A 24,231-nucleotide genomic window follows, 5' to 3' on the forward strand; every position below is an offset into this window, starting at 1 on the left:
TTGGCACAATGTTAAGCATAATATTCCCTATTATTCTATTAATATCTATATGTTCTGTGGTGAGGTCCCCTTTTCATTCCTAATATTGGTAATTTGTGTGGGTTTTTTTTTTCCTTGATAAGTATTGCTAGGGGATTAAAAATGTTATTAATCTTTCAAAGAACCAATTTTTGTCTTTGTTCATTTTCTCTGTTTGTTTTCTATTTTATTGGTTTCTGCTCTCAAGTATTTCCTTTCTGCTACTCATTTTGGGTTTAATTGGCTCTTCCCCCCCGCCCCCTCCCCCCAGCTTTCAAAACCTTATTTTCTCCTATGAAAATATAAATGTTTAAATTTCCCTCTAAGCACTGCTTTAGCTGTATCCCACAAATTTTGACATTTTTTGTTTTTATTATATGTCAGGTGAAAGTATTTTCTAAATTCCCTGTGATTTCTTTTTTGACTTATAAGTTATCTAGAATTATGTTGTGTGGGTGTGTCTGTGAGGGTGTTTCTGGAAGAGGTTAGCATTTGCATTGGTGAACTGAATAAAGCGGATGGCCCTCCCCAATGCGGGTGGACCTCAGCCAGTCCGTTGAGGGCCTGAATAGAACAAAAAGGAAAGTTGAATTCCCTGTCTGCCTGACCACTTGAGCTGGGATATTGATCTTCTCCTGCCCTTGGTGCTCCTGGTTCTCAGGCATTCAGACTTGGACTGGATCCTATACCACTGGTCTCTGGCTCTCAGGGCATTGAAGGACACCACTGGTTTTCCTGGGTCACCAGCTCACAGACAGCAGATCATAGGACTTCTCAGCCTCCATAATCACATGAACCAATACCTTATACTAAATTCCTATCTATCGTCTATCTATCTATCTATCTATCTATCTATCTATCTATCTATCTACATGTATCTATCATCTATCTATCTAGCTAACTAGCTAGCTATCATCTATCATCTATCTATCTATGTACCTATCTATCTATCTATCATCTATCTATCATTTATCTACCTACCTGTCTATCCTATTGGTCTGTTTCTCTGAAGAACTTTGACTAATAAAGTGACTATTCCATATGCATTTGAAAATAATGTGTATTCTGCAGATACTAAGTAAGATATCCTATAAATGTCAGTTAAATCAAGTTGGCTGATAATATTGCTCAAATCATTTAATCCTTATTCTTTTTTTTTTTTTTTGTCTAGTTCTTGTATCAGTTACAGAGAAGGGTGTTAAAATCTTCAACTATGATTATGGATTTGTATATTTGTCCTTTAAATTCTCATTTTTGCTTCTTGTACTTAAACCTTTTTTTAGTCCCATAGCTATTTAGAATTTTTACGTCTTCATGATGAAATGATCATTTATCATTAAGAAATATTACTTCAACTCTGATCATTTTCCTTGACTTGAAGTTTATCTTGTATGATGATATCAACACCAGCTTTCTTAGATTTGTTTGGCCTGTCTTTTCACCTCTTTTTACTTTCAACTTCGCTGGGTCTTTAAAATGCATCCTGTGCAAACTGCATGTAGTTGAATCTTGCTCTTTATTCATCCTTGTAATCTCTTTCTTTTCATTGGATTGTTCAGTTCATTTACACTTAATGTAATTATTGATATGGTTGGATTTAAGTCTTTTATGTTGCTAGTTGTTTTCTATAGTCCCATTTTCTTCCCCCTCATTTTCTCCTTTTATGTCTTTGTTTTGGTTAATAAAACATTTTTAGTACTCTATTTTATTTAATTTTTAAGAGTTGGAAGACCTTATTTATTTAACAAATAATTGTAAAACTTCTTCTGTATGCGTGGTGCTGAGCCTGGTGTTGCATACAATAGTGAAGAAAATGAACATTTCTGTATCCACTGAGTTTGCATGATAGCAGATCTAAGATGATTAGTACTCTATTTTAATTCAATTTCTCTATTGGTTTTAAGTTATACATCTGTATTATTTTTTCCCAGTGGTTTCTCACATTCTCCAACTAAACTTGCTTCAGTGATTCAAATATTCCATGTGCTTTTCCAATATAAGAGCTTAATATGTGGCTATTAAGACCTTGAAATGTGGCTAATAGAACTGAGAAACTGAATTTTAAATTATATTTCATTTTAATTAATTAAAGTTTAAATTTAGTCACTTGTGGTTAGTGATTACTCTGTTGGATAACACATCTTCATCATTCTACTTGGAGTTAATATTGTACCACCTCACGTAAAATGTAAACTTCACAATAATATAACATCAACTCTATCCTTTTTGTTATTGTTGTCATATATATTTACTACTACATGAGTTAAAACCCCTACAATATATTTGTCTTTTAACAGTCTTTTGTCATTTAAATAAATTATGAGAAGGAGAAAAAAAGACAGTCCTTCATATTTACATGCCTATTTGCCATTTCCGCTGCTCCTCTTCCTGCAGAGTTCCTGTATTCTGGTGCTTCCTTCCTCTACTGCAGGTTTCCCCCTTGCTATCATTTCCCGTCATCCTCAAAAACTCTTCTATGACTATTTCTTATAGTTCACAATGAATTCTCCCAGCATGCATTTATCTGAAAATGTTTTTTCTGTTTTCATTTTTCAAAGATATTATTACTACACATATATAATTCTGGGTTGGTCACTTCTTTTAGCGTTTTAATGATGACATTCCGCTTCTTCTAGCCTCCATTGTTTCTAGTGAGGAGTCAACTCTCACTCACAGCATTGTTTCCCTCTATGTAACTGACTTTTCTCTACTCTATCTTTGGTTTTCAGCATTTTGACTATGACATACCTAGGTGTGGTTTTTTGGATTTATTCTGGTTGGATTTTGTTGATTACACAATTTGTAGGCTGATGTTTTCCACCCAATTAGAAGAGTTCTCAACCACTGTTTCTTCAAATTTTATTCTACTCCGTTCTCTTTCTTCTCTTCTACTGGGACTCAAATTACATATATATATATATATATATATATATATATGTAATTTCAGATATGTTCTTTTTATTTCTAATATATCCATTTGTTTTATTTCTTTGCTGATACTCCCCATCTGTTTACTCAATATATTCATCTTTTCCTGTGCACCCTTAAATATATTTATAGCTGTTTTAAAGAACCCATCTGCTAATTCCAATATTTGTGTTCTCTTGGATTCTGCTTCTATTGACTGTTCCTTTTCTTGATTGTGGGTCACATTTTCCTGCTTCTTCACATGTCTAGTATTTTAAATATTATTCTTGAATACTGTTATAAGGGAGTTATAAAGAGTCTGGGTTATTTTACCTTCCTTTGAAGGGTGTTGACATTTCTTCTAACAGGCTATTAAATTACTGGCAAATCTTTTTGATCTTGTTAGGCTTTGTTTTATTATTTGTTAGGACAGTTCTATTTCAGATTGATCCTTAGTCCTGGGGCATGGTCCTTTCTCTGGGTCATGGTACTTACTCCTAAGGTAGGGCCTCTTTGGGGTTTCAGTTGAATGCATTAGGTGCTTAATAAGGCCTCTCCACTGTGTCTGGGCCAAAATTCTCATGTTTCCAGCACTGCACAGCCTGTGATATCTTGGCCCAGCTCTCTTACTTGCAGAGCCATTGTGTCTTAGGCCTCATGAAATCTCATCCTTCACACAGGCTGTTAGGGAACACTCATGAAGTCTTCTTTGTCACCCTCCTCTGCACAGCTTCTTCCTTTATGATATCCTGCCTTTCAAATTCCAGAGACCACAGATATCCTAAACTCTATCTGCACCTCTTCAGCTCAGCAGGACATCCATATCCCCTTGGATTCCACTTCCTTATGGTCCAGTTGGTGACCCCAGGCACACAGCTGAAGAAGATGTGGAGCTCTCTGTGTGTTTCCCTTCTCCCGAGTATCACAGTCCTACAGTGTTTATTGCCAAGTGCCGGAAATCAGTTACCTCAGATATTTATAATTGGTTTCAGTGGAGGGCCAGTCCAGTACCGGTCACTCTGTACAGCCAGAAGTGGATGTCCTCTTCTGTTTGATTTGGTATGATATGTATTGGGTTGGTCAAAAGGTTCGTTCAGTTTTTTCCATAAGATGCCTCTAGTGGCACTTAGTTGCCTTTAACTTCATTCAAAACAATTTTGTTATATTGTATGTGACAGCTGTCATACCAGCGTGCATTTTAAAAAAGGCTTATCAAAATTGGTGAATTTTTGTGTAGCCATTTTAATATTGAAGATGGAAGAAAAAAAGCAACATTTTCGGCATATTATGCTTTATTATTTCAAGAAAGGTGAAAACACAACTGAAATGCAAAAAAAAGATTTGTGCAGTGTATGGAGAAGGTGCTGTGACTGATCAAATGTGTCAAAAGTTTGCAAAATTTCATGCTGGAGACTTCTTGCTGGATGATGCTCCATGGTCGGGTAGACCAGTTGAAGTTGATCGCGATCAAATTGAGACATTAATTGATTGAGAACAATCAACATTATACTACGCAGGAGATAGCCAACATACTCAAAATACCCAAATCAAGCGCTGAAAATCATTTGCACCACCTTGGTTATGTCAATTGCTTTGATGTTTGGGTTCCACGTAAGTTAAGTGAAAAAAATTTTCTTGACCATATTTCTGCATGCAATTCTCTACTTAAAGGTAATGAAAGTGTTCTGTTTGTAAAACAAATTGTGACGGGCGATGAAAAGTGGATACTGTACAATAATGTGGCATGGAAGAGATCGTGGGGCAAGTGAAATGAACCACCACCAACCACACCAAAGGCCGGTCTTCATCCAAAGAAGTGATGTTGTGTATTATGGTGGGATTGGGAGTCCTCTATTATGAGCTCCTTCCAGAAAACCAAATGATTAATTCCAACAAGTACTGCTCCCAGTTAGACCAACTGAAAGCAGCCCTTGATGAAAAGTGTCCAGAATTAGTCAACAGAAAACACATAATCTTCCATCAGGATAACGCAAGACCACATGTTTCTTTGATGACCAGGCAAAAGCTGTTACAGCTTGGCTGGGAAGTTCCGATTCATCCGCCATATTCACCAGACATTGCACCTTTGGATTTCCATTTATTTAGGTCTTTACAAAATTTTCTTAATGGAAAGCATTTCAATTCCCTGGAAGACTGTAAAGGGCACCTGGAACAGATTTTTGCTCAAAAAAATAAAAAGTTTTGGGAAGATGGAAATATGAAGTTGCCTGGAAAATGGTAGAAGGTAGTGGAACAAAAGGGTGAATATGTTGTTCAATAAAGTTCTTGGTGAAAATGAAAAATGTGTCTTTTATTTTTACTTAAAAACCCTTTTTGACCAACCCGATACACCTTAATAAAGTACTAAAGCAAAACATCACTTTTCTTCTTTTCACTTAAAGATCTTTGTTTCATTTCTATGTCAGGGCACTGTTCCTGATCGTTATTATGTATTCTTAATCTAACCTCAATAATTGTTAGTTTGTTGAAGTTCATTTAAATTATTATAATTAATATTTCTAAATGACAATGATCAATAATTAACATTAATATCTGTGAGACTCATTACAGTGTTTATCAAACATTGAAAAGACATTTTTCAAGACTTTAAAACAAAATGTGGGTAGAACTAAGTGTATTCTAATATCCTTCTATTTTAAAAAGTGTGATAAAATTATGAGATAATAAAATGATCTACGCAAACCTTGTTCACTGGCACAAAATTCTATTTGTAGTTTTCTTAAAAACAACAAAAATAACATTTCTCACTGGTTATAATTTAACTGGCATGTCAAAGGAAAATGCTAGAAACAAATTTTCCTGACACTGAATTTCTAAGAAACTGAAATAAATCCTCGACTGTACCATAATTTATGTTTTACTTTATTGTTTAACAAAACATATCCAAGCAATATAAATGATACTGCTGTTTATATAAATCGATTAGAGATAAGGCATATTGAGTCAGTAGTTTACTTGAGACTAGAACCGGCTCTGGGGAGCTCTGGCCTCACATTCTGAAGACCCGGGGAATGTGTAATAAACAACATGAAAAATGGCCAACTTCTGGTTCTGGCTCCTCATCTGTAAAATAGTTTTGGTCTAGAGTTCTCAGTCATGCCTTCCAGATCAAAGGACCCAATCTTTTTGCGTTTGTATCTTTATTTTCCAACCCATCTTCTTATTACAATGCTATATTTTTGTCTTTCATCTTAAAACGTTCATTCCATACATTTATTTTCATCTCAAAGTAATGACAGCTGTATTTCTGGGTGGTTATCATATTCATCGAATACTTATAAATGGGAACAAAGGAAACGAACATGTGGCAAATGCCAGGTAATTTTAAAACAAGAAAAGAAAACAATTACCCCATAAATGTAATACATTGAGTCTCCGATTGCTATTACAAAAATGGACCCAAACTAACAGAAGTAGCTTGTGCATTTACATGGAAATATAGACTCTGGAATGATATCACTGCCTGCCATCAGTTATCTCAAGCTGAGTCCAAGTTTTTTAAAGTCATTTCCTAACTAATGTTAACAAGCACAGGTGTTTCCTGATTTCAGTTGTTCAAACTCTCAAAAAAATGAGTAAGTCAGGGAAATGTGTAAAATTCCTTTGTTGGTTTCCTTTCTCCTGTATTGAGCCCAAGTTTCATCTTAGTACTATAAGTGGTTTTTGTGTTTCCATGTCCATTTAGCCCATGAGCTTATTTTCTCCGTATTTGTTTGTCTTGTTACCGGTGTTATTTTTTTCAAGTTTTCCTCCGTATTTAGAATCTCAATGTGAGTGATTATATTTGAACTAAGACAATGTGTCAAAAATTCTCCCTCTGATTTGAAGAGTCTCTGAGGGTGGTGGAGTTGAGCCCCTGGTCTTGAGCACAAATTCCTCAGCCCAGAGGGGGGACACGTGGCGTAGTGTGAAGCAGCAGGAATGAGGTGGGGGAAGGGAAAGTGAACAGCAGGGTGAGGGAGAACTGATAACATTTATATAATACTATGGGACTTTGCCACGTGTTTTAAAGTTGGTTTTTCATTTAATTCTCTGCAATCACGTGACTTCTTTAAGGTCATCTAGTGATTTTAGAGGATGCAAACCTAAATCTTTGAATGCTATTGTCTCTCATGCCTGGGCTTCTTGAAATTAAGTATAAAAGAATCAGCTAAGCTTGCCAAACTTTGTCAAAAATGCCAATTCCTGGGCCATCCAAGTCCCTACTTCATCCCCAAAATCATGGCCAGAAAGTCTGAATTGCCCTTCTCTCACTTGTTGGCTTCTAGAGCTAAAATTATGTTGCCTGTATTGTGGGACTTCATTAAATTATTAGAAAACAAACAGTACATTGCTTTACTACAAAGTATTTACCTACTTTGCTCTTCTAGTATCTACAATAAACTTTGCTAACTTTCTGTGTTCTAAACAAATGCCTCGAGTCAGAGTTCTAAAAAGGGAAGATGAGAAGGGATTTGGGGGATTTTAATATGGAAATATGTATTGGTTTTGTAGAAAGTTAAATTTTTCTCCTTGCCTGAGAAAGATGATTGGGGTTGACGTGAAAATTTTACACTTCATTACCAAGATTTCAAGGACAGAAAAGCTTATTTTATACCTTCTTATTATGAACTAACTATAAGCTCTTGGGAAGAGGGGACAAACTGCTTTTTCATTTCCAAGAACCAGAAGACATTCAAGTTTCACCAGAAAGATGACAGGAAATGATTACAATTTGAAAGGGTTAAAGTCTACCTATCTGTGATTTGATGTGCAGTTTTTTAATACTAGCTAAATAAACTTAAATTGCTGAAATTTTCATTACAGAAAAAAATAGAAAAATCACAAAATACAGACAAATGAAAAGAAGAAAAAGCCACCCACAATAATAAACATTTATAAAGTTGCTTACTATGTGCCTGGCTCTGTTTCAAGGGCTTTACAAACAACTCTATAGAACACACATTAACCCACTTTATAGATGAAAAACTAAGGCACAGTAAGGAGAGGTAGAGCCTAAAGTCACACAGCTATAGGGGATAGGATTTGGGTGGAGGCAATCTGGCTCCAGAGTCCCTGTTTTCAACCTCTACACTAGCCAGACTCTGCTCTGTAATCTATGACCTGTGATAACCACTGTTCACACTTAGGGGTCTACCCTTCCAAATTTACACATACACACACACACAACATACACATGCACACTTTACAACAAATAGGATCCTGCTGAATTACAGTTTGATAGCCTGCTTTTTCCACTAACAGTATATTGTGAACATCTGTAATGGCTACTATAGTAAATAGTAACTGCTACATTCTGGCAAAGTATTCTATTTAAAGTGAAGCTCCTCCCCTCTCCCTTTGTACAACTATGAAAAAGCATAGCCAAGAAGGCCCAAGTGATCTTTCTATTAAGATTACTTGAATTGACAAAAGCCATTTTATGTACTAAATTTATCACTATCTACTATTCAGTTCCAAGGCTGAAAGAATATGTAGAGGGTGTTACAAATGACCTAAAGGCAATTCCAGAGGACTTTGAAAAGTCTGAGTATGATGTCCAATGACCAGAATGGAATTACGGATTAGATGGCCACTGAGTATACCTAAGAATGCCATCAATGAGACATAGAGAAAATTCAGCAAAGGGCGAAAGAAAGATGCCATTAGAGCAAAATAATCATTTTCCTCTCACAGGTTTCTTACACAAGCCATAAAATCTAATAACTTGGTTGCTACTTAATAACCACTCAGCTTGTTAATGGACTAGGACCAAATGATAAAAGTTAACGGAACAACTGGACCATTAACTACACTAATAATAGGTTTAGAGAAAATTATTACTATTTTAAACCATATTCGCTTGCTTCTATCACTAGTGTTTTTTAGAAATATTAAGATATTATGAAACATACTAAAATGAAGAGTTACAGTAAGTTCTGCATTCAGAATTAAGGAATTTTGAATTATTTTAGTTTCAAAAGATATTTTTGCCTCATTTGGTGACATGCTTCTGTAAATTGTGATTATAGAAGTGGAGATGAAGAAATGTTGGAGGTCACTAAATGCAAGTTAGTCTTGGTTCCCCTAAACTATTTATCTCTTATGGTATATGAGGTATGTCTTTTTAAAAAATCTACCAAACTGTAATTCAGACCGAGGACTTTTATGAAACTGTTTCTTAACAGAATGTCTGTAAGGTTTTCCAGGATTCCATAGTACTAATAAGAAAGGCACTTAGGTGATGTAAGGGATTTAAAATGAAAATATTCTAACATGGGTAGATTCAAGTAGGTGAGTTATATAAAAAAGTAAATCAGCCATGGGAGAGATTTGTGTTTGTTCTGTTCACACTCAGAAAATATTTAACTTCACTGGAGTTTCCTGTTAGAAAACAATGGCAGAAATGTCTTATGGAGTCATTGCTCCTGATCACCAGGCTATGTCTAGACAACTTGACTGCTTTTTATGGGGGTATTACTTTTATGTTTGCTCCTCTGTTCTGACCTCAGTCCCTGGAAGGCCCTTCTTTTGAGGAAGGGTGAGAAGCTCAGCCGGTCTACCCCATCTGCTCTTTAGGACTTTGCCCCTCAGCCTTCTTTTCCCTCCTTCCCTCTCTCATTGTGAGCTGTTCATCCACTGACTCACAGACTGTTGTGTCAGGACCCTTTGGCTCTCTGAAAACCTCATTACTCTGATCTCATCCCAGACTCCTCCCACCCCACCCTACCTCCCAACTTTGCCTCTGTTTCTTCCTCCAAGTCATTGAAGAGTCTCCTTTTATCCTGGTTTCAGAAGCCTCACAGGGATGTGTGTAGGTTTGGGTCTTCTTTCATTCATTCTGCCTAATACAACATGTCCTTTTCCATGTGACACTCGTGTCTTCCTTGCATTGTGAGAAATGGTACAACATCTGTGAAGTAGCTTATCTTTTTCTGTTCTTTTTGGAACATGTAGAAGGACATTGTGGCCCACCTTTGCCACTTTATATGTACCTTTATACATATACCATTATACATACGTACCTTTGCATATTTAGAAATGGATAAAGAACAGCACTGCTATAACCCCTGTTCTGTGTAGCACTCTCTCCTGACTGCTGAGAATCTCCATCTTCTTCCTCTTTGTACTCAGTGTGTATAATAGTTTTCATTCCTACTATGCATTAAAACCACCTGGGATGGGGGTTAGGCGTGCATATTTTGATAAATGGACCAAATCTTAGCTCTTTCATGTATTAACTATGTGACCCAATTCTCTTAACCATTCTGGCCCTCACTTTTCCTATGTGTAAAATAGAGATAATAACACTTACTTCTACGGTTGTCATGAGACTCAAATGAAATGTTTGTCAAGTGCCTTGTTACAATGCTGGTGGATACTTAATAAATGGTAATATGGCAGCTGAGGTAACAGCTGAAATGTACCTTGTGCTTGGCCATGTATCACATATTTTATATTGAATTATGTAATCTTCAGAGCCCTTGTAGATAAGTACATTTATTATTCGTTTGTAAGTCCAACATTCTAAGAACTGTGTTCGTTTATCTGTGTTAAACTCCAATCTTAATCCTTTGGTATGCATATTTTATGTGCTTCATAGCATATTTATATTTCTTACTTTAGATTTTTAAAATGCTATCGACTATCTTTTTTCTATGTTATCATATGTCATTCTAATAACTATGTGATATTCCATTGAGTTGTTATTCTATAATTTACTCAGCCATTTCACTATTACTGGACCTCTTCAGGCAAAGAAGTGATTTCTTAACTTTGAAGATTTTGATGTATGGTATAAAACTGCCCTCCAAAGGCTGTGTCATATTATAGTAACATGGGGTAGTTTTTGACCTGGCTGCATTATTCTCTAAATTCTCTAATTCTATTTTAAAGTGGAATGGGGGTTGTGTGAAATGTTCCTTAAGAAATTAGAAAAGTGGCAGTGATTTAGTCAATCAAGCAATCAATCAAAAAGCTTTTAGACAATGTACTAGGAATTGTATATAGAGAAGCCCAAAGTTATAATGTGACTAAGACAAAAAAAAGTAATAGTGATAAGGGAAGAAAAAAAAAAAAACCAAACCTCTAGTCTATAAAAGAACCTATAATACATATTTCAAAGTAGTCTATACAGATATGCAAGTTGCTACACTGTATTATGTACAAGCCACTAGTGAGCAGGGTGGGATGTGTACAGAGAGGGAACTTCTTGCTCCCCTGCCTTCCTTAAAAGTCAGGACCAGCTCTGGATAACAGCTGTCATGTAGGTGGGGTCTGTATGGGCAGCTAGTCCTTCCCTACAGGGACTTTGTGCTATGTGCTGTCTTGTACCTGTCTAGTGTACCCCAGGAGCCACCTAATGACGCATGACATAGGCTGGAGACAGAGTCTTCCTCAAGATTGATTTAAGGATACTAGTAGAGGAAATCCTTGTTCTGCCGGGGCTGTTACACTAGAAATCCAGGAAGCTGGGGCTGCTGTAGACCATCTCCCCTGGCTATAGGCAGACAATTTTAGACAGCAGGCTAAGAGCCACAAGCGTAGATGTTTCTTAAACTAAGGCCCATTTTTTCACATGTGCCTTAGGTGGTATTCCCTGCTGCAGCCTCAGAATGGTGCAAACTCTCTCCTCTCCTGCATTGTTCCCTTTACTAAAAAGCCCTCCATCTGGTGACTGCATCCTGCTTCCCAGCTCTCACTCTCCTCACTCCAGTCAAACGTCTTGAAAGAGTGTCTAAACTCACGTTCTCCACTTCTTATTTTTCACCTCAACCTGCTCCAAATAGGCTTTCACGTCTACCCTTCTACTGAATCGGCTCAAAGATTACTCAGGACCTGTCCATTGCCAACGCCACAGGGCTTCTTTAGTCTTGTTTATTTAATCCCTTAGCATCCTCTGACCTAGCTGACCTTTCCTTCCTGCTGGAGAACTTCTGGGTTAGTTTCCACAATAACTTAACACCACCTCCTCCTGCGTTTTCTCTCACTCCCGCCTGCCGCTTCTCAACTCCCTTGCCTGCCCCTCCACCTATAGATGTTGGGGTTTCTGGAAGGCCGCATCCTAAGCCCCTTCTTTTCTCAAGCTACATTCTCTTCCTATCTTTTCCTGGAACAGAGATCTCATCCACTATGCCGGCTTTGATTGCGATCTCTATACTAATGGCGCCTACATTTATGCCTTTACTTCGGACTCCCCCTCTGACCTTCACAACCACATAGCCCCGTTTGCCCACTTTGGATTTACACTTAAATGTATCAAAGGTGTATCAAACCTGACCTGTCTCGAATTGAACTCCACCCCCTCCCAACCCTCCCACAAATCTGCGGCTCCTCTCCTAGTGTTTCCTAATCACTAATGGCTCTGTAATCCACACGGTTGCTCAGGCTGATTTCCTGCAAGTTCCCCCTTGATACTTTCCTCTTCCTCATTCCCTCCCTTCCATCCATCCCCGAGACCTGTCAGTTCCACCCCCTTATCCTCATTGCCTTCACACCACCCGCGTCCCGGTCACCATCTCCTCCCCTCTGGAGTTCGGCAGCAGCCTCCTCTCTGGTCTCCCCACACCTGTGCTTGCTCCTTCCAGCCCATTCTTCACACAGCCCCAGAGAGGACTTTCAAACCCCAAGCTCTTCCTGTCCTGGCCCTGCTGAACAGCCTTCCAGAGGTTTCCAGCTGTTCATAGCTAATGTCCAAAAACCTACCACTTCTGGTCAGTCTCGGACCCCGACCCACCTTTTCAGGCTCATTGCAGTCACTTGCCCCTCCAGCCACATGGAATCCTCCCTGTTCCCCAAACAGGTCAAACTGCCCCTTTTCTCAGGAACCCAGAATAAACAGATCCTTCTGCTGTCAATTGTTTTAGGTGGCCCTTCTCTGAATACCCCTGCCCCCCAGGTTACATTATCCCAGGGCACCTTGGCCTGTCCCTCCGCTGCACCCTCTCTTCATTGTTTTTCCTCCCTTGTGGGACTGTAAGCCCCAGGAGAGCAGGCAGCATGGCTATCCTGCCCACTGCTCCGTCACCACTGCTCACCTATGCCCGGCACTGACCGACAGGGCGAAAACGGATTATCTTGTGTCTCTCATCACACAACCCTAGGGCAGCTGTATAGCTGGCCACGATTTGGGACAGTCTTCTTTTAGTATTATAGCCCAACAGCAGCAAATCCTTTAGTGGTTCCTAAAGCTAGAGTCCCACTCTTTGGAGGAGAGGATGACAAAGTTGACCCAAATGGTCCCCTTGACCTTTTCTCCTGGAGCACCAGGGCCATGCAGGAACTCCTTGGATGTTTGAGAGCTTGCTTTACAAGCCCCGTCTAAAGCTAAGGTGTCATTAGGATGATGTGTTGCATCCTTGCTCTGTTCTTCTAAGGACATTTTGCTGTTATTTTAAGACAGGCCCTCCCCCACCGACCCATTGTTCTTATTTGTTTTCATTCCATAGTGTGCCTCAGTGAAATGTTGAGAACCTAGGTTAGAGAGCCCCCAAATAGGGCACTGTGGGTAGAGGGGCTAGAAAGACTGACCTGCTAGCAGGAGACTGAGTCGCCAGAGAGAATGTAATTAAGTATCTCAAGAATGGCCTAGGCTTTATGGGAGACAAATTGGTTGACCTGGCCCTCAGGGAGTAAGGAGCTCCCAGGGGACAAAAACCGCAGGAGCCCTGAGTGGAGGAAAAAACTGAAGGCTGCCCCCTCTGACTCATAAAGAGAGCAACAGCCGCGAGTGTTCCTAGAAGAGGCGATCGAGCACATGTGCCAGGGACTGTGTGTGTGAACATCTACTGCTCTTGTCATGCAGGGCTGGGTGGACCGGGAATCACCCCGCAGAGGAAGAGATTTATTACGTCCCGGCCATGTCTGTCTTCAGAACTGAACTTTCCTGCTCTTTGTGCAATAAGACACACCTCTCCGAGGAAGGAGGTGGACAGGATTTCCATCATCACTACTGCTCTATTAAAAACACACACACACAACAACCGTGTAATTACTCTCCGCAGGAAAGGTGCACAAACAGGATGGGCCCAAGCTGAACTCGGGATGAGCCATCCCTGTAAAGATTAGGTAAAGGAACCTCCCCGTCACGCACCCGCCTCCGGCCAGGGCCTCTCCCAGATGGCCACGTTGGGTCGCCAGCCCACCTCCTAGGGTGGGCTGGGGGGCGCGGCCGACTCCCAGCCGCGTGGGTTCCCTGCTCGTCCTCCTTCCCGCCTTCCGGCGCTCCCTGGGTCTGTCTCCCAAGCCTCAGGTGTTCGCTCAGGCTGGGCAGCAAGCCCTTCCCTTTATGGCCTGCACCTGGGGTAGCTTCCAGCCCAGAGCTCCCCGCCAGACCCCGCTGCAGGGAGCGCGAGCAGAGCGGTGCGAACCGGCCTGCGCCGCGCTCCCCAGGCCGCTTGCGCCCCGCTACTGACCGAACGCAGGGTCGGGCGCCGGCCGCGCGCCGCGCCCCCGGGCTTCGGAGGGCGCGCCAGCCCCGCGCAGGGTTGCCATGAACTTGGAGCCCGGCGGCGCGAGGCTCCTGCCCGGGATGGGGCGGCAGCTGCTTCCTGGTTTGAAGCTCACCGAGTGGGGGAGAGCGTGAGCCCGCGGAGGCGGGGGCAGGAGCAGAAGCGGGAGGAGGCGGGGGCAGGAGACGCTTGAGGCTCGAGCTAACCGGACGGGTCGCTCCGGCTCTCCGGGGAGAGGCGCTTCCCGGCCCTGGAGAAGGGGCGAGTTCCGCGCGAGCCCCCGGGAGGCTCGAGAGGGACGGTCGGGCGACCCCGGCCCTCTGAGGGCTTGGCGCCCGGCTCCCCTCCTTTCCACCTCGCGAGGGAGGGAGAGAGGGAGGGAAGGAGGGGAGGGAAGGTCCGGCGCGGGAGGCAGAATGGCTGGTCGACGGGGGCTTGGGCTCCGCATTTCCCGGGAGCTACCTCCACTCCTGCGGCCGCCGCGAGGGCTGGCCTGAACGAGGGCTCCCCGCTCTCCCGCTGCGAGACCGCGCGGCCCCTGGTCTGGGACAGCGGCCCCGGCATGTCGTCCGGCACCATGAAGTTCAATGGCTACTTGAGGGTCCGCATTGGCGAGGCCGTGGGGCTGCAGCCCACCCGCTGGTCCCTGCGCCACTCGCTCTTCAAGAAGGGCTATCAGCTGCTGGACCCCTACCTGACGGTGAGCGTGGACCAGGTACGCGTGGGCCAGACGAGCACCAAGCAGAAGACCAACAAACCCACGTACAACGAGGAATTTTGCGCCAACGTCACCGACGGTGGCCACCTCGAGCTGGCTGTCTTCCACGAGACGCCCCTGGGCTACGACCACTTTGTGGCCAACTGCACCCTGCAATTCCAGGAGCTGCTGCGCACGGCCGGCGCCTCGGACACCTTCGAGGGCTGGGTGAGTACCTTGAACCCACCCCTTTGTGTCCACTCCGCACCTTCTGCCCCCCTTCATTTTACAAAACTTGCCCGGGGCCCGCTTTCCCATCTTCCCAAGCGCAGGGAATTCCCTTCACTGCGGTCCTCGCTTTGGTTCTCGCCCAGGTGGCCACGGCACTGGTGGTGCGCGAGGGCACAGGTGTGTCTCTAGGAAGCCATCCTGGACACGGTCCCCTTTCGGGATGGCAGCTTGGGCTAACGGGAAGTCGGGGTAGGAGCGGTCACCCCCCTCCGCCCAGACTTTGGGTAAGGACCCCCAACTCTCAGCTTGAGGGTAATAGGCAGGAAAGGCAAAGAAGGTGTGATAGATAGGAAAGTGACTTGATTTGGGTAAAGTTTTTTAAGCGCTTCTTAGGAGAAAGCGATACATTCTCGCAGGTCTTATTCATAATGTTTATGGATACGTGTTGGTTCAGCAGCTCAGAGGTGCACACGTGTTTCAGCATGCACATCCATTACATCGCAGAGGTACATAACCTACATTGGCAGGGACTGGAGTGCCTGGGTCTTCGGTTGGCAAAGTTTTGTTTAGCAGTTTTCCAAGGAGATGAGGTTTACTGTGTGTTTGTAACTTCAGTTCAGTTTCAGCCTGAGAGGTGTGAGTCCTGCAGTATGTTTCTGTTGTTATTGGTCTTGAGAGTTTAGAGGGCTCTTCAGCAGTTTGTGAACTGCCCCCCTCCCCTCGCCTCACCTGCTGGTGCTTCTGCATATTGACAGGTAGTTACCCGCAACTTCCTACTTGCCTGTGCTTTTCACATAGTTCCCATGAGGCAAAATTTCTGCTGCAAATAAATTAAAATGTCTAGAGCACTCTACACAGTGCTAAAATGCTTTTGCTTCTTAATCTTCATACTGTTTTTGTGATGCAGGTGTTATCCTTCCCACTCTTACGTGATGAAATGATAATTATGATGAAGTGGTCTGGCCTGGCAAAATGGAGTAAGCCCTTGGAAGACTCTCGGGAGTTCAATGATTTAAATTCTGGAGGATGTCAGTTTTGAGCCCAGAATGGTGACTCAGTATTGAAAACCTGTTTGAAATTAACAAGTGGGGGAATCAGATGGATAATAAGGAAGACTCATTTAGATATTTATTTTCCACTTTGAGGAACTGATAATTTTATCATATACTTTGTAAACTTACAGCTAGCTTGTGGAGTAGTCTCTTAAATAGGAGAAAAAGCCATAATGACTGTTTAACCATATCATCAAATTATATTGAGTTACTTTCCCTTCAGCTGAATTTACTTTGTGGAATTTAGAAGTGGTCTGGAGAGGAATGGCCAAAATAGAGATTGACTTTTTATCCTGTGACTTTCTGGACAGGAAATAGAGGTGAGTCTAGGAATCTGAATGGAATTATTAAATTAGTGTCTGATTAGGAGTTAGGTTGGGCAAAGCTCTAAAAGAACTAGGTTCTGAAATATGGTGGTGCAGACTGACCAATGGCCATTAGAAACCTGTTTTCCCAAAGAGATCCTAGACTGGTTCATTTTACCCCTAGTCTGCACATTTGAATCACCTGGGGAGCTTTTCAAAATCCCCACGTTTAAAGACTCTAGACAGGAATCTATGGCTGTGGACCCCAGCAACAGTACTTTTCAGCTCTCCGCGTGATTCCAATGTGCAGTGAAGTTAGAGAACCTGTAGCCTAAATGAAGACCACAAGATAAGGATTGGAAGAAGCATAAGTGTAGGAAGATTCAGGTTACCTGACAAGGTGGGGTTATTTAGAGCTGCCTATTGTCCCACTGGCTGAATAGATTTAAATGTAAATTAAATTTCTATATCTAGAATTGTCTGAATTAATTATATTTAGATGTTTAATGTGGTGTTCCGGAAAATATGTGTGTTTCGTAGGGTAGGTCAGCATTTAAATGACCTTAAAACGGGTGATTTGTCAAGACACTCATATTCAATTAGGAGGCAGTTTTTAGAAGTTCTGGCTATTTTGAAACTGTGATGATAGGGTAGAATGGGTAGTGTGTTTCCTTTCTTTTAAAATTTTTTGTTAAGAAAATAATTTTAAGAAAATATTTGGAAATATGTGGAATGTTTGTTTTCTAAATGATCCTTTATAGGTCTAAAGGTGGTTTTGAAATTTAGAATTACAGAAGTACTTATTTATCTTTAGCATATTAAATTGAAATGTGTAGTTTATTCAGAAAGTTACAAATGGAGTAATTTACTCCACAATAAATTTATTTGTTGCAATTGAAATTACAAATTGCTAAGCTCTAAACAACAAAAAAAAAACTAGCAGCTTAGTTTTTGCTAGATCATGAGAAGAGACAAAAACAGAAGACACATTTATTATTAGACTAAAACAAAGTTGTTATGCTTTTTTGCTTAACATGCTTTCTGAGTATTAAGAAGATAATCATTGACATTGATTTTGTACCAATTTCATCTGTATTACCTTCTAAGCTTGATGAGAGAAAGGGTTAGATCTCTTTCGTGCAGTATATTCCTAGTATCAAGCACAGTTCCTGCCATGGATTAGGCAATAAACTATTTCTTTCCTAACTATACATATTTCATTTAATTTACATTATATCCAAGGAGGTAGTGGGATATAATGTAACAACTAAAGGTATTCTTAAACGGAAATTCACAGCATTAAACACTTAAACTAGAAAACATCTCTAAGACCTGAGTTTCCACCTGAAACTAGAAGAGCAAATTGAATCCTAAGTAAGCAAAAAGAAGGAAATGTAAAGATAACAGAGGTTAGTTGAAGCAGAAAATAGAAACAGCAGAGAAAAATCAATGAAACAAAAAGCTTGTTCTTTGAAAAAAAAAAAAGTAATAAAATTGATAAACCTCAAATGATCAAGAAAAAAAGACACAAATTACCAATGTTAGGAATGAGAGAACATCACTATAGATCCTATGGACATTTAAAAAGAAAAAGAATATTATGAATAACTTTATGCCAGGAAATTCCACAATTAGATGAAATGAACAAATTCTTTGAAAGATACAAATGACCCAAACTCATTCAAATAACTTGAATAGCATTATGTCTATTAAGGCAATTGAGTTTGTAGTTAAAAACCTTCCACAATGCAAACTCAAGGTCCCAGAAGGCTTTACTGGTGAGTTCTATCACACATTTAAGGAATAAATATAGCCAACTATACAAACTATTCAGAAAACAGAAGAGAAGGAAACACATCCCGGCTCATTTCATGATGCCAACATTACCTTTATACCAAAACTTGATGAAAACATTACAAATAAATAAAACTACAGACCAGTGCCCCTCATGAATATAGATATAAAAAATCTTAAATTTTAGCAAATCAAACCCAGCAATATAGCAAATGATCAAATGGAGTTATAACCAGGACTGCAAGGTTGATTAAACATTTATAATCAATCAGTGCAACTCTTCATATTAACAGAATAAAAAAGGAGATTCATATGATCATCTCAATAGATAGAGAAAAAGTATTTGACACAATTCAATACCCATTCATGATAAAAACTCTCAACAAATTAGTAATAGAAGAGAACTTTTTCAACGTGATGAAGGACAACTGTGAAAAACCTACAGGTAACATGTTAATGGTGAAAAACAGAATGATATTCCCCTAAGATCAGGAATGACAAGGATAGCTACTCTTACCACTTCTGTTCAGCAGTGTATTGGAGGTCCCAGTCAGTGCCATAGGCAATTAAAAAAATAAAGTACATGCAAAGGAAGAAGTAAAACTGTCTGTAGAAAATTCTAAGACACCTACAAAAGGGCTTCTAGAACCAACAAGCTAGGTTTAGCTAGGTTGCAGGATCCAAACCAATCTACAAAAATCAATTGTTTCTATATATTATCAGTGGACAATCGAAAACTGAAATAGAAAAATACCATTTAAAAGAGCATCAAAATATGAAATTGGATAAAACATGCAAGGCTTGTTCACTGAAAATGACAAACCATCACTGAAATAAGTTAAAGATCTAAATAAATGGAGAGAGATACTGTATTCATAAATGGGAAGATTCAATATTGTTAAGACCTCAATTCTTAACAGTTCTTCCCAAGTTGTTCAATAGATTTAATGCAATCCTAGTTAAAATACCATCAAGCTTTGTTGTAGAAATTAACAGACTGATTCTAAAGTTTATATGAACATGTGAAGGACCCAGACTCATCTAAGAATAATTTTGAAAAAGGATGAGTTGGGGGACTTAAACTATCTGATTTCAAGATAACTATAACATTACCATAATTAAGATAATGTGGTATCGGAGTAAAGAGAGTCATATAGATCAGCAGAGTAGAAGAGAGTCTAGAAATAGATTCACACATATATGATCAATTGACTTTCTTTTTTGACAAAGATGTCAAGGCAATTCAATGGGGGAAATGATAATTTTTTTCAACAAGAGGTGCGTGAACAATTGAATAGCTATGTGCAGAAACTTGAGCATTGACCTTTACCTCATATCATACACAAAAATTAACTCAAAATGGATCATAGACCTAAAAAAAGGATTTTAGCTGTAAAATTTTTATAAGAAAACATAGAAGAAAGATCTTAGTGCCCTTGGGTTCAGCAAACCTTTTTTAGACAGGACACAAAAAAGCAAGTACTATAAAAAAATCAAATCAGACTATTAAAATTAACTATTGCATTTCAGAAGATACTTAAGAAAAAGAAAACACAAGCCACTGACTGGGAGAAATTATTTGTAACATGTAAATCAGACAAGGGACTTTTAACGGGAATATATAAAAACTCTTAAAATGCAATGAGAAAAATATTCAATTTAAAAATGGGACAAAGATTTGTATAGGCACCCTTCATGGAAAATAGCACATTAAAAGATTAGTCAAGGAAAAGTAAATTAAAACCAAAACCCATGGGAAAGGCTAAAATTAAAGAGACTGATCATACCAAGAGTTGGTGAGGAAGTGGAGCAACTGGAACTCTCATATACTACTGTGCAGGATATAAAACAATAGTCACGTTAGAAAACACTTTAACAGTTTCTTAAAGTGTTAGACATATACTTACCATGGGACCTAGCTACTCTTAAGTACTTACCAAGAGAAATGAAACCATTTATACAGAGACTTGTACATGAATATTCACAGCTGCTTTATTTGTAATAGCCCCCAAACTGGAAAATGTCAGTCAACAGGTGAATATTTAAATTTATTTTATTTATTTATTTTTGGCTGCGTTGGGTCTTTGTTGCTGCGCGAGGTCTTTATTTAGTTGTGGCGAGCGGGGGCTACTCTTCGTTGAGGTGCACTTGCTTCTCATTGAGGTAGCTTCTCTTGTTGAGGAGCACGGGCTCTAGGCACGCGGGCTTCAGTAGTTGTGGCGCACGGGCTTGGTTGCTCTGCGGCATGTGGGATCTTCCCGGACCAGGGGTCGAACCCGTGTCCCCTGCATTGGCAGCTGGATTCTTAACCACTGTGCCAACAGGGAAGTCCCCAACAGGTGAATATTTAAACAAATTGTGTATCTATACAATGGAATACTACCCAGTAAAAAAAAAGTGATGAACTATTGATACATGTAACAATATGGATAAATATTAAAATATGTAATTTACATACTGAAAGAAGCCAGACACAAAAGAGTACATACTATATGATTTCATTTACACAAAATTATGGAAAATGTAAACTAGTTTGTAGTGACAGGAAGCAGATCAATGGTTGCCTGGGAATGGGAGAATGAAGGTGATGGAGGGATGGATTACAAATGAGGCACAAGGAAACTTCTGAGTGAGATGAATATATTCATTATTTTGATTGTGCTGATGGTTTCACAGTTATATACTTACGTCTAAGCACATCAGATAGTTCACTGTTAAGTGTGTGCACGTTGTTGTGTGACAGTTATACTCAATAAAGCTGTAGGGAAAAAACGGTGAGGATTTATTATCCTTATTTTACCAAAGAAGATGTTAGGTAAATAAGTGCCTGAATTAGATTTGAGCCAAGGCTGACTGTTGAAAACTATGTTGCCTCTTTAGTGCAAAAAATATAATCAGAGTAGGAGCATTAAAACAAACCAAATTCATTAAATACAGTTTCTGACTTTTGGACACAGTCTCATTTTCTAAATTATCACTGTCAGCTTTTTTTCTGTTTCTTCTGGAACCGGTTTATTTTGCATAATTTCTTGAACTTCTAAAACCCAAAAGTTTGTCTAAGTTAAAACCTTATCTTCTCCTTTCACAGATTTGCTCTGTATTCGCTGACTTTCCAAATGGGGACCAGCACTTAATACTTAGTGCAGAGCATAGGGACATGGCAGGAGGCAGGAGGAGCTGGAGGCTGCGTCATGGAAAGGCCTTGGCATCCCCTCAGGAAGGAAGGACCTGCTTGGCAGTATCCCAGGCTGTTTTCCTGGTTCAACCCTCCTGAAGACATTCTGTTCCCTACAGCACAGGAGGGCTGCTTTCTCTCAACTCAGTGAGGTTACCTATTTAGTAGTCTTGGTTACCTGTTTAGTAGTCTTGTCAAGGGAAGCAGCCAGGTTACCACTTGGCAATCGTTGATTATCTTTGCCCTTGATTCCTGGATCCAGGTATATGAATTTATAGCATCAGATTGAATCTTCTAGATTCATTATCTGGCGGTTCATTCTCTTTTGTACTTTGTGGTACAGTTATTCGTTCTCACAATAATTTTTTTCGGAGCCGATTGGTGAGGAGCGTTTAGGGAAGAAACATATTTTAGCGTCTCTAGGGAGGTTTATCCCAGTGTACGTGAATTGTGTTGGATATATTGTGTCTTCAGTTTCATGGTAAGAATTTTGCTGCAGTGGGGCTGTCTGTTTCTCATCATGGTTAAGTTGTGGCTCAGATGTTCCCCCCTCAGAGAACACCTTCCAGACCACATTATTATCTGTCACCCTTCATTGCACTCATCCCTCTCTGAGATCATTCTGTTAATTTATTTTCTTATTTTACCTTCCTCCTTTAGGGTATAAACACCTTGAGAGCAGGGACCCCCACCTGTCTTAGTCACTGTTCTAAGTCCAGCATCTTGAGCAGTGTCTGGTATATAGTAGGCACTAAATCTCTGTTGAAATGTGATTTTGGAGCAAGTAAAGTATAAGCACTTTGGAAGGATCTTGACTTAAACATTTTATTCATCTTTTTTAAAAAATTAATTTATTTATTTTTGGCTGCACTGGGTCTTTGTTGCTACACGCAGCCTTTCTCTAGTTGTGGCGAGCGGGGGCTACTCTCGGTTGCGGTGTGCAGGCTTCTCATTGCTGTGACTTCTCTTGTTGTGGAGCACAGGCTCTAGGCGTGTGGGCTTCAGTAGTTGTGGCAAGCGGGCTCTGTAGTTGTGGCTCATGGGCTCTAGAGCGCGGGCTCAGTAGTTGTGGCGCACGGGCTTAGTTGCTCCGTGGCATGTGGGATCTTCCCGGACCAGGGCTCAAACCCGTGTCCCCTGCACTGGCAGGCGGATTCTTAACCACTGCACCACCAGGGAAGTCCCTATTCATCTTTCTAAAAACTAAATGAAAGTAATTCGGGAGTGACCAGTTATTACAATGATCACAGTGTCCCTTGTAAAAAATCAATTAATTACATACCAATTTGCACTTGAAAGACTGGACCAGATTCTTGTGTCCTTTGAATATGATAATGGATGGAAAACTGTTTGGAGAATTCTTTGCTTTTGCTTATTTTAAAAGACTATGATTTCTAAACCTGTTAATATGGTGTAACTTTGTTCACTGGTAGTTTGTGAGCCCAACATGTTAAATTCGGTTGTGCTTCAACCCTGGAGAGCTAATGAGGTCGGTGGGCAGAGTGAATCATTATAACTCTTAGTAAGTTTTGGTATCTAGCAAATGTTTAGAATGATGACTAGTTGTGATAGTAAAAGTGCAGTACTTTTTAATGAGATGGGTAGCATTTATGTAGAATCAGAGGAGTGCCTTGGATTTTCTGTAGTCTTTCTTCTATTTTGTAAAACAGTTGGCTAGATCTGGTACTCCATTTGTGTTGGCTGCTTGCTCCATTTTATTAGAATATGATAAAAATGAGGCCTGAAAGTCAGTTCCTGACCACTTTCTTTCCACTTTCATCATTGCTGTATCCAAAATGATCTTTCTCAGTTGCCGAGCTGATAGTCATTCCTTTACTTAAAACCCTTCAGTGGTTCCCCACTGCCCTTAGATAAAACGCAACTCTCCAAAATGCTATAGAATGTTCTGCATGATCTGGACCCCGATTTCCTCTTCAGCCTTATTGCTTACCTCACCCCATCCCACACTCCATGCTCCAGCCACAATGAGCAGCTTTCAGTTCCTCAAGAGCGACCATGCTAATTCCTACTTGTGCTTCAGGTCTCACCATAGACCTCACTTTACCCAGGAAACTTTCCCTGACATTCCAAGTCTGGGTTTGATCCTCCTCCTCCTCCTTCATGTTCCCTCAGCATCCTAAGATCTCCACTGCCCACTTCCCCTCTATCCTGAAAGGATGGATATATGAATGGATTGGGCTCTCATGGAAGTGTATGATATTGGTCAGAGGAGTTCAGGGTTTAAAAGTGTAGGTGACTGACTGAGATTCATCCCCTCTGCTCCTGGGGTAGCTACTCTAACAGACTATTACATGTTTCTCTATGAAATGCCAAGCCCTAGGTGAGCTTTCATGCACCATTGAGCATGTCCTATATACCAGGCACTGTGCTCTACCTTGGAGAGGCAAGTGGGCAAGATAGACATGGTCCTTTTCTTCACAGGCCTCATAGTTCCAAGGGGGAGAGAGATTGGGGAGGTAGGGGGGACAGCAACCAGGAAATGACAGAACAGAAGTAAGGACTAAGATGCTGGTGAGTGCCTGCTTTGGGGAGACCAGAAACATTTTCCTGGAGGAAAAACAGTTGATTTTTAAGGCTCCAG

General features: G+C 40.5%; 1 protein-coding gene across 1 annotated transcript in view; it reads left to right on the top strand.

Annotated features, from left to right (window-relative positions):
• The first annotated feature begins 13,938 nt into the window (after positions 1–13,938).
• Positions 13,939–24,231, top strand: part of PRKCH (protein kinase C eta) — a 221,985-nt gene continuing 211,692 nt past the window's right edge. The window contains exon 1 of the mRNA XM_007192957.3: positions 13,939–15,300. Coding sequence (XP_007193019.2) covers positions 14,938–15,300 — 363 coding nt within the window. The 5' untranslated portion in view covers positions 13,939–14,937. The remainder of the gene's footprint in view (positions 15,301–24,231) is intronic.

This window comes from Balaenoptera acutorostrata, chromosome 3 (assembly GCF_949987535.1).
Source record: "Balaenoptera acutorostrata chromosome 3, mBalAcu1.1, whole genome shotgun sequence".
NCBI classification, from domain to species: domain Eukaryota; kingdom Metazoa; phylum Chordata; class Mammalia; order Artiodactyla; family Balaenopteridae; genus Balaenoptera; species Balaenoptera acutorostrata.